This window comes from Apaloderma vittatum, unplaced genomic scaffold (genome assembly GCF_000703405.1).
Source record: "Apaloderma vittatum isolate BGI_N311 unplaced genomic scaffold, ASM70340v1 scaffold27071, whole genome shotgun sequence".
Lineage (NCBI taxonomy): Eukaryota > Metazoa > Chordata > Aves > Trogoniformes > Trogonidae > Apaloderma > Apaloderma vittatum.
In genome coordinates, this window is record NW_009698923.1 from 38,657 (window position 1) to 50,436 (window position 11,780).

General features: G+C 37.0%; 1 protein-coding gene across 1 annotated transcript in view; it reads left to right on the forward strand.

Annotated features, from left to right (window-relative positions):
• The window catches only part of OTOGL (otogelin-like), a gene marked incomplete at both ends in the record, with an annotated part of 49,301 nt that extends 38,510 nt beyond the window's left edge, over positions 1 to 10,791 (forward strand). The window contains 9 exons of the mRNA XM_009878196.1: positions 375 to 401; positions 2,130 to 2,297; positions 3,327 to 3,605; positions 4,240 to 4,357; positions 5,524 to 5,603; positions 6,455 to 6,592; positions 8,382 to 9,280; positions 9,942 to 10,119; positions 10,649 to 10,791. Coding sequence (XP_009876498.1) covers positions 375 to 401; positions 2,130 to 2,297; positions 3,327 to 3,605; positions 4,240 to 4,357; positions 5,524 to 5,603; positions 6,455 to 6,592; positions 8,382 to 9,280; positions 9,942 to 10,119; positions 10,649 to 10,791 — 2,030 coding nt within the window. The remainder of the gene's footprint in view (positions 1 to 374; positions 402 to 2,129; positions 2,298 to 3,326; positions 3,606 to 4,239; positions 4,358 to 5,523; positions 5,604 to 6,454; positions 6,593 to 8,381; positions 9,281 to 9,941; positions 10,120 to 10,648) is intronic.
• Between the last annotated feature and the right edge of the window lie 989 nt (positions 10,792 to 11,780).

Consider the following 11,780-nt stretch of genomic DNA (forward strand, 5'->3'; position numbering starts at 1 on the left):
TTCGCAGTGTGCCAGCACAGAGACTGTTGGAAAGGTACCCCATTGTACCCACAAAACACGGGACATAAACCCATCTGGATTATGTCCCATGCTCTGTGTAGAGCTGCAAAGGGATCTAGCCTGTTCAACATCTCAAAAACAGTGAGAAGAGTTTTCGGCTGTAGAATAATTCACAATTCAGAACTGCTGTCCTAGCACACCTGGTCAAATATAGCTAAACAAAAGTCTAAGGAAATAAAGTCACTGACTGAAATATCTTGTGGGAAACGAAACTTCCTCTGATGAAAGTGAATTTTACATTTTTATGATGCAGATGTGCATAGATTTGTTTGTTACTTTGTAATAACAATGTGCTTTTTTCTTTTATTTTTTAGCTTATGACTGTGAATATTACAATCAAGGTACGTAGTATTTGATGTTACTGTCCTTGATTTATCCTCGTATTGATATACCTTGCTGAATTCATTTACTCTTCATGTTTTCTAGCATGCCAGCTAGCTATATGCTGGAAACAAATCTCTATGCCCTGGTTCCAGAATGGAATCCATTTTTATAAAGAATTTGATTAGATATAATTCCCCACATCAACCACTGTAGAATATGGAAGACATCCTTGATGTACTATTCTATCATCTTTCTTTCTGTATGATGCTATTTTGAGATATTTACCTCTCCCTCCCTCACTTACTTTGTTTCTCTTTTAAAAACAAATACCCAAGAGACACCTTTCTTATATCAGTTCCCTCAGATTAACCCTTGAAGGTAATAGAGTTCAGTAATTTCTCTCTTTCACAGGTTAGAATTTTTTTTTTTTGGTTCTCATGATTTGGGTATGGGAGTTTAACAAGCTCAGCAGGTTAGCAAAGCGAGTCCCCAAAGACCTTTCTGCTCCATGTCCAGGGATAGCCGTGGCATGGAGAAAAAAATCGTGGTTTTAAGCGAAACAACACATTTGGCAACTCAGATGAAAAAGGACACAGTGCGCACTGCACACTCTTTGTAGCCTGTGCTGAGAAGAATCTTTGTCAGTGGCAGCAGTGGTGGAGGTTATCTCTTCCAGTCTCTCTGCTCCCTTGGGTAGGGTTGCACAGTCGCAATCTCTTGAGCTCACTGCAGCTTCAAATCCATTAGAAAGGAGAGGTGACTTGCATGAGCAGACTGGAGTATTGTATGTTGTTTTGCAATATACTCCTTGTCTACTTAATATTATTATGTCATCATACTGACATTGCGTTCCCTCCTGCTCTGCTGTGGATATCTATGGATATCTATGTTCAGTCTTTTCACTGCATTAAGTGTGATGTGGTGAAATATGGATGGTATTGTATCTGGACCCCTGAATTTGAATCCCTGAGCCTTTCTAGCCCAGAAGAAATAGCTTCAGCGATTTGCTGTGGAGCATGGTTAGGCTAGTACCATTTTGGCAGCTGAAGCTGTTGTCTCTGTCGTATTGGCATGAGCTTTGGAGTGACAATGTGGTGAGCAAGGTTGGAAAAAGGAGCTGGGTATTTTTCAGCTAGGCCACTTCACCACTGAGGCGCTTTGCGTGGTGTAATAAATGGGGCACTAGCAGGGCAGAAGCAATTGTTTTGTGGGAGAGGATGCGCTAGACAACTGCTTAAGCGACATTACTTTACTTATATTACTTTATTATATTGCTGCTGAATTGTAACAATATAATTTGAGCTATTTTCTTTTTTTTTTTTGTGGGGGCAGAAATTGCATTGTAGATCTTAAAGTGGCTTCAGTGTCCATTTGGGGAATCATATTAAAGTTATTCTGTTGATCTCTCAAAGTATAAAAGTAAGGATGTGCAAAAGACTAAATATCATAAAATAGTAGATAATTGCTTTCCTGTACAGGTCATGTTTTGAGGATAGCAAACCATTTTGTGCTCGCTTTGTATCTGTTGTGTTCTGGGTAGCAAGCAAAGAGTAAGGGAGTACGTTGACAGATAGATACAGACCTACTCCAGCATAATACCTTGAGGCATTTAGCAGTATTTCCAAATTTATTTTATTCCAGGTATGGTAAAGCATTTAAGGAAATATCTTATGTCAGCTAAGACTTAAATTTTGTGTATTACGCAAGGAGGACTTCTCTCTTTCTACTTGATTTTCCTTCCTTAGGTCTTGGTGAAGGACCCTATATTTTGGCAAGTTATGGAGCAAATGACACAATTATAGGAGCTAATGTATCCAGTAGAAGGATATTTCCCCTGCCTAGAACTGGAGCGTATGGAAATGTATTTTTCAGTTTCATGATAACTCCAGGTCTTTTCAAAGATAAAGATTTATGTAAGTGTTCTCAACAATTTTGCTAATGGCAATGCATATTTTTCAAGCTATAGGAGTGATATTTGCTGCATTTTCTAAATCTCCTGAAACAGTCTAGGTATTTTTAGTTATTGGAATAAGTGAGAATAAAGAAGCCAATTTCAAAACTTTTTTTTTTTTTTAATTTTTTAAATACTGGAAAACCTTGTTGTCAGCTTTAAACCTGACTTCAAAGATTCTTTTAGAAATATTGCAAAACACAAGGGAATAGGATTCCTTTGTGAAACGAATCAATTAGTTTATATAACTGGAAACTGGAAAGTTTTGCACATGTATCTAGCATGTATCAACATGAATGCATGGTATGTATGTCTCCAGTAAAATTGCTTCTACTCTATCTTTTGTTCCTTTCTGTGACTTCCAATGTACTATAAACTGTGCAATTTTGAGCAACCGTATCTGTTTCCTGCATTGTTAATGAGCAGCACCTCCGTACAATGTAGAAGAAAGTTTCTTAGGTCAACAGCTATTCCTAAGCTCTATTTTTCACATATCAGAGAGTGATCCAAACTATACAATCAAAAATAAGTATGTTTAAGTATTTTCCCTTTTGTATGTATTTTCCTTTCTTCATATATATTGAAGTGAAGTCAAGAATGTTCTTAGAATATTTGCATGATGGTATTTATTAAAGAAATTTTGGTGCACCTGAACTGCCAGGCATATGTCCAAATCTGAGAAAAAACTCCCAGTTTGAGCAATTCCTACTTTGAGACTGCTTATGAATCATTTCAAAGGCTGCTAGCACTAAACTGAATGTGATTTTGATCTAACTAATTAGCTCTCTGGTGGCTCTGGATTATGTGATCATCTGAAATCTCCTTTAGACACCGCATTTCTAACTTTTTCTTGGTGTTATGTAAAGCCGATTTTTTTTTTTTGTGAAGTCATTTAAAAGGAGCCATTTAACAGCTAATATATAGATTTTAACTTCACTGTTGTTCTCTGTGAAAATCTTACTGTTTTTTTTTTTATTTTATTCTGTGGAAGCTCTCTCTCTTGTTTCCCTTGAATCTGCTGAAAGACCAAACTATTTTCTGTACGTACACGACAATGAAACCGTTGGGCTGGAGCAGTGGCGGGCAAGTGCTTCCTTTTGGAGACGAGCCACCTTCTTCCACCACCAGGGCCTCTGGAGTCCGGGGCTCAGCTCCTTTGAACTGCACAGTAAAAAAGGCTTTTTCATCGTTCTCACCTCATCTGGTGTCAAAGTGACAAAGTATGATGATTCAGAAGAATTCAAACGTTTGAGTAGCTTTAGTGTTGAAGGTAAATTTTGCGTAAATCCCCAGGGATAAGGATGGTGGTTTTTTTTCTGTATGCCTTCAGAGCACTTGTCCTTCATCAACAATTGCAACACGTATTTCTATCCTCTCTTTAATTACAATTCTGTCTTTGTCTTTCATTCCACCTCCAAATTTTGTAATTTTTACAGACACGGTGATCACTTTTATCTTTGAACTACGTTTTCATTGTTTTACTCTTTCAAAAGGAACATGTGGCATGTCACAAAAATATATATGTTCATATCTTGTTAGTGAGATACAGATATGTATTCCCTTAAATGAAAGGGGTAACTATGTTGTTTCTGCAACTAACAGTACCTTCACCATGTTTAGTTGATTTTCAAGTTTTTAAACAGAATATATTGTAAAAGTGAGTAGCTGTTTGTCTCTGTGAATCTGCAATGTCTTTTAGCTTGACTGAATTTAAAATACTTTGAAAATGAGCAGAATCTCACTTATTTGAAAGTTCTCAAGAATTTTTCTACTTGTTTTTAATATTTTCTCCTTTTTTGATAATCTCCATGTACATTATATAAAGACTATAGATTTATACCATAGATCTAGACCATGTAGTTATTTGGCTACACAATCAATAATACCTTTTCCTTCTTTCTCAGAACTAGGTGCATCTGTGCCTTATAGAAGGATGTGTGAATGGCGATACGAATCTTGTGCTAATCCTTGTGTTAAAACATGCAGTGATCCCGAAGCAACAGCATGTAAATTCCTTCCTCCGTAAGTAAAATTAAGCTTCTATTGCTATCACGTTGTTTTTGGTAACATGCTTTCTGCAAATTACTGCAGCTGCAATGTCTTTCCTTTTTTCCTCATCCAGATTTCAGCATCACTCTTGTGAGCAGCTCTCACAAGTCACATGAAAACATTTGTAACAAGCCTCTCATTTCCCTCATTTCTCTTTACATGTGATCTGTCAATACAAGGATAAGGGGGTTTGTATTTAATTTAGGAGATTAGATTCTGGTAGTAGGTAGGTCGAAACCTATTCAGTTAAATGAAGGCTATTCCCTTCTGTGGATTTATATTGGCATCCTAAACCAGCCTCCCTTAATGCTGTAAATGACTACATCTTTCCAGTGTTTATATGAGATCAAAACTTACAGGAATAGCAAGGGTGGACTACGCCCTCGTCTGTAAGAGGAAGGAACTTTTTATACAAAAGGACGCTCGTTGGCACGACTTGGTGAATTTCACACAGCTGACTCTATCTTGTTACTTAGTCACATATTTCCTGTTTCCTGGCTCTGCCTGGCATCTCTGGAACCACAACAAACAAACAAAAAGAAAAATGCCTGAAAACTCAAGGCACAAAATGTGGTGGAAAAGAAATGATACTTGGAATTTTAGACTACATCCCTAGGCATGTGCCATCTGTGATTTAGAATATTACTGATATTATTAATGTAATGATTTTCTTATTAAAAATCCCATAAAAATGAAAAACTAAGGTAATATATGGACGTGTCTTTCATGCTGAAAGTGCATAAGAATTAGACTTTCTATGAAGTCAGTCCCAATATTTTAATGTCTCAAATGAACATATTGGGGTAAACCAGCACTCTTATAGAGAAAACTTGAAATATAGAAAACCTTTGTGCTTAGGGATGTGACCTTTCACCCAGTTGTGGAAGTAGAATTGTCCAAAGCTATCATGGTCATCAGCCTATGCAAAGAATTGATTATAAACAATTCAGAAACAGAATTGCACTGTTCAGTGTCTTTTTGACCTTAAAATGTCTCAAAATACTGTGTTCACCATTATACTAGGAATTTCTCAGAACTCTGATGGGGAGGATATTTAAATGTTTCATTTCGCCAAAGAAAAATAATTTTAACTTATATTTCTACTGTGGCTTTAGAATTAATTATACAATTTTTTAAAGGGTTGAAGGATGCCTGCCATACTGTCCCAAAAACATGATCCTCGATGAGGTCACACTTAAATGTGTTTATCCAGAAGACTGTAAGTCTATTTATTATATTTGTCTAATCCTATAAATCACTCTAGAGATCCCAGGAAAGGTTTCAATCAAATGTGCCTTGCTGGTTTTTTTAATAAACACTTTAAGAGAACATCTTTCTGCTGCACAGTGTCTCTCTGGGACACAGCCATCCAAAATACATCTCCTACATCCAAACAAGCCATAGCTGAAGTTGTTTATTTCATTTCTCTAATACTACGTTATATCTGACCTCTTGTGATGGCTTTATAGCCATCACAACTACATCTGACTCTATACTGCTGGTATATCACAAATATGTAAGAGAAAGATCTCAAATGGAAGAAATACTGCTGTGGTAAAAAGTTCATACTTTTTAGTTGATAGCCACCAGTAAGAAATTAAGTGCATCTATTTCATAACTTCTGGTGTGTGAAGATACCACAGTATTTGCTTATTTGGGAGATACAGTATTTTTTTGCCATAACAATTACATTTTAATACTGTGTCTTATTTTATTTTGCAAGTTTAGAATTAATTACATTATGCCTGATATTTGCTAGTGCAAAGTTATTTCATATAGTATATACAACCTTCCAAAGATATATTTATTCCAAATGTTTTACTGTTTTGGATTTACTGAATTCCCTTGACACTTCAAAACTGCTCTGCAAAATCAAGGTTTTCACTAATAAAAAATTAATAAATATTAAAGCTAATTCATTTGCAAAGAAAATGAGAAAACTTCTCAAGTCACCTGAGTTCTTCAAAGTCATCAGGCATCATGATGCTTTGATTTGCTATTATTTAAATGAGACTGGAGTCTTTACCAATAATCCATGAAAGACAGTGAAACATCCATTTTTCCTTTTAGGCATACCTGTGACACCTACAGAGTCAGCAATTGGAACAAAACCTTCATCGTTAATCTCTCACATGAGTGCTACCATGGAGACATTTCCTCAGAAACCTCCTCTGTTTGTTGCTTCAGGGACTGAGTCAACTCATACTGGTGTGACAAACATAATAACTGTGAAGGGAAATACAACTTCAGGAGGAATGAATATGTCGGCACAGTCCATTACAGATTTCTATTCATTGGAAGCATCTAATGCAGCCACCTATTCAACATTTTCATTACTAAGTATAGTGAAGCCTTCTGATTTACTTCACAGCACAGCCAGTCCTACTGTCCTTTCCAAACTCATCTCTTCAACAAATTTTCCAACTGCTCTTCAAGCCCCAGCAGTCACATCACATACTGTCAGTTCTAATGCATCTTTAACCCATTACAGTAGAAACTCCAACAACCCTGCTCAGTGCAAATTCTTTTCCAACTGCATTATTAACACCCCCTTCCCTAGAGGCAGTTCCATTTCCACTTGAAACATCAACCACGCAGCTAGCAACTGTTTCCCCTACCTCTGCATTAACAACTTCAGCTTCCAAGCCATCTTCTGTCACTTTTGAGCTGCCTGCAGGGATTGGGAAGAGTAGGAGTCCTTCAGTAAGCCGTTCTAAGGGAGCAGCAGTATCCTCTGAAGTGTCTTTGCCTGCTCTGCTGGCTTGCACAGCAACTTTCACAGGCCTTTTCTTCTAGGTTCGCAGTTGACACAAAGCACATCTACTTCTCCTATGCCGACTCTGTCTGTTAGAACTAAGTCTGGCATTGGTCAAACTGCAGTTCACCCAACACCCAGCTCTACACTGACTTCCACTGTTCTTCAAATTCCTATGACTACTGGATTTGTTAGCTCTGAGATAAGTTTTCCTCAATTAATCACAGTCTTATATTTTGAAACAGCAAAACCCTTGTCTAAAACTGCTCATATTATTAAATGCCAATTCTTTAGCTAATTTTTCTCCAGAGTTTTTGTCTTCAGTGGAAATTTCAGTGACTGATCTCAGATGGATATCTCCACTAACAAAAGGCAGTATTTCTGCTGCTCAGCCCATAATTGTAACTTCACCTCTAGTTGCTTCCCAAACCCCTATAAACGCTGCTTTCAGTCCTTCTGTTGCATGCTCAATATCTATGTCAGCACATTTTCTGACAACCTCCCTGAAGCCCAAAGCTATGGCAGATGTCACTGTTGGCCTCCAATAGTCTTCATAAATTACCTTCTGCTGCCTTCTCTCTTCTAGTCAATCCAACAATCTCTGCTACGTCTATAGCAAGTATAGCCTCAGCAGAAGATAAATACATAATGCACACTGATTTCTTTACAGTGTCAACCATTTTTAAAAAAAACATCAAGTCTTCCCTCTTAGGACACTGGTGTTACCTCTAAATTCTACATTAATAACCACTTCAGAAATCAGAGAGCACCCAAGCAGTTCATATACAGAATTGAAAACAGACCCTGTGGCATAAAGTTCAGGCACTTTAATACCTAAAGGTCCTTCTCTTACAAGGTCATTATCTTTATTCACAATCTTGTTATCAACATCAATACCATCTTATATGGCATCTCATATTACAAGTTTTTTACTGATTCCCATAGTCAGTAAGTCATCGTCATTAACACAAAATATAGCTGCTACCCAAACATCAGTTTCATCTCTAGATACACCAGGAACTTCAAAAAGTCCTGTTACAGACTTTGCAACTTCTATAGATTTTTCTGCATTCACTTTAGACATAAGCCCTTCTACAAGCCTTTCAGCAGCTCTAAAAAAATCATTGTAATGCCCTCTTTACTAAGGCATACAATTCCTGAAGCCACTTTAGAAAGTCAGTCCAGTAGGGTCTCTGTCTTCACCTCCTCCTAAGACCGCTTGTATCTCTACTGTTTCTCTAGGAAAACAGAGTTCTTCAGTAAGTTCTTCAGAAGAAGATGGAACAAGGTCAGCCCTATCAGCTGGAATCATCACACAATCCACTACACCAACGATCACGAACACAACAGTGAATGCTACATCCTTAAAAGCACCTTATATTTTTGCAAAAATGCCACCTAGTTCTTCAGCCAGTTTATTGGTGGCTTCTGACACTACTGTAGCCTCTAGGATTTCTACAAAAACCACTGATTCTTTTGTTGCCAGCTTGGAGATTTATACGGCTTCAGCTTCAGTTCCTACCACCATAGAAGTACCCACGCATGTGTCACACAAATCTTTATTTACACCTGCAGTGACTCAAGCTTCACAGAGCACTAAAGAAACTCCAGAAATTATGCTGATGACAAGTCCATTATCACAGATGAAGCGTACCTCATCTACAGCTTCAGAAGTTAAACATGCAACCTCATTTGAGAGAACTGTAGATATTTTAGGCAGTGGTCAGACTTCATATGAACAAAGAAACGGTACCAAGACAAAGTCAACCACGACTGAGAAATCTTCCCCGCCTTATCTGACAGCACCTGCAGTTGAGAGTTCACCTTTATCAAGAAATACAACTTCAGTAAAAAATCTCTCTCTTTCTGGAGTCCCAGATGTAACCACATCAGATTGGTCCAAAATCCCAACACAGAAAACCATTAAAACTTATTTCAGTTTAACAGGGCCCACAGAGCTGCAGACCAGAACTAAAACAGATTTATCTCATTCTAGTGGTGCAATGGCTTTGCCTTCCTCTTCAGAGCCTGTGGAAACACAAGCTTCTCTGGCAGGCACAGAAACAATGGCAGCTATAGCTGACAAGGCTTCCTTTGGTACAATGATGAACACACTGATGTCAACATCTTCTGAATGTGTGGTATGATCAGTTTTACTTGCTCCTATGTGTTAAAATAAATATTGCTTTCCAGTCCATTCCGTTATGCTGCATATGTAATACCAGAGGTTTTAAATTTCTTCTATTTTTGTTTTTATTTACTGAATTATTCTTAGAGGTCTGTTGTTGCTCTTAAACTGCCCTGATATATTCTTGGATGTATCTTTCTGGAAAAAAATGACTTTTAAAGTTATGTGCTGATTCTAGATAGCAAAATGTATTTCTGAGGTGCAAAAAAAGCCATAATCCATAGCATTTTGGAGTTTCTGCATAATTTCACCCTGCCTGTCTTTTCTTCCATTTGTTTCTTTGTCACAGGGTTTAAAATTATGAGAATGCATAAATTCTGTATTTCTTAAAATGCTTCAGATTATTACTGAATATAACATAACCTCAATGCATAATGTTTTACATAGAGTATTCCACTAAAGCTAGATGGAACAGGAAGGGTGGGAGTGAATGGACGTGCATCACTGTCACCTGTTACAACTTGGTAAAAACAATTAATCCCAAAATAACTGATGAGGCATCATGTAGATACACTGATTCTGTCTCAGGGTGAGATGATAAACAAGTGGTCACCTGAACTTCATAAGGCAGTGAATGTAATGTTGATTCTGGTTGTTTTTTCCTTATATGACAGCCAAGATACCTTGAACCTGTTGACAAATGCAGCCAGTATGTATGTGTTAATACGGGTTGGATGTTGTACAACCTTTCGAGGAACTGCCCTAAGGATGTGCAGAAGCCAGACTGTGGTTTTCGAGGAATGCCAGTTCAAGTTAACACTGATAGTTGTTGCCCAGAATGGGAATGTCCCTGTAAGTCACTGTTTTGTTTTTAAATATAACACAGGGCCTAAAAATAAATAAATATAGCATAGGGTGTTTTCTGAAAGACAGAATCCCCAAATTTCAGTTAGCTCTAAGTGTAGCTTTTACTCAGAAACTGTAGAAACTGGTAGATGACTGCCAAGGGAACAGAAAGGCCAAAGAGAAATCAAGGTAAAAACCTTGCAGTTACTGAAACCAGCAATATTTGCCTCAACATAGGACAGAGCGGTCTCTTGTAATTACTATCTTAAAAATATGTGTATTTTAATGCATATATTTTGTCTCAAAATATACAGATTCATTGACCTTGCCTGCAAAACGTGAGCTTAAGTGAAAATTTCTGCTGAGACATTTCAGAAACTTGCTTCTGCTTATGGCTCTGCATGCCGTCTGCAGAACAAAGTCATCAATACTTATATATGAAAATATATATGAGAGCAAATATTGCTAAAACCGAAAGTTTTAAGAAATGTATTCGGTTTTGTGGTAACCTCATTAAATGGCAGTTCTTTTCTAGGTCAATGTTCTGTACTGTCTGAACTGAGTGTTATTACATTTGATGGAAACAACATAGCTCTCTGCAATACGGCTTCCTACATTTTAGTCAAGTTACCAGGAGAAACTATTGTTGCTCATATTGAAAAATGTCCTGCTAATCAGGTAAGATTCTTGCATTTCCACAATAATTTTAATAGTTTCTTGAATGTCTGTGTTATAGGTATGAAATTCTGCAAAAATTTATCAGTTAAAACTCTCAGATGAAAGCCATACCCCTTGAGAAATAGCAAGTTACTTAATTTTCAAGGAGCATGCTTAATGATGCTATCTAGATAAAAGAATTTTACCCCAGGTTAAATATCAATTATTGTATTATGTTATAAGGAAAGTCAAAGGTAGGTTCCTTTTAGATTATCAGAGGTGTCATAACTTCTGAATCCCCATGTCTGCCTTCAGACTCTCCACCCACAAATCTTTCTGAGGCCCTGAATTTATACTTTATTAAAATTTTACCAAATTCCTAAAATATGCTAAAATATTTTGAATAACCACAGCAATCTTTTGTAGATATTTTAGGTAGTATCAGTGAGTCTGGGATTAGCATGACGAGTAGCTCTTTGTAGTTGTCTAACCCTCTCCATTGCCCACAGAGGGGATTCAGCCATTTATTTTTAGACTGCCAGTTCAGGTCAGGTCGGTCTCATCCTTAGAGTTACAGAATCATAGAATCGTTTAGGTTGGAACCTAAGACCTTTAAGAGCAAGCCTGTACATATATTTCTTTTGCATTGTCCACAGTCCCCAATTTATGCAGCCGTTGAACAACTGGCTTGTATTTCCATCTTTCTTTCGTGGATAAACAAGGTCTTGACAAGGAACTTTATCAAGCTTCTTTTCTTCCCATCCCTATTTGGTTTCTTATCTATTCTCACTGGGCAACTGTATACTTGATTTTTAAGTCCTGAGTCTTATACTGATTTAGAAGTTTTCTTTGAAAATTGCTCTCTTCCATGTTTCTTAGTTGCAGTCTAAAGGTCTTTACTTTAATTTACTTTAACAAGTAAATTAAATTTCTAAAAAACAATTCAAAGAAAAGTGAATTACATTAGCTGGGAAATATATTTTTGGTAATTTATAAGGAATATATTATAA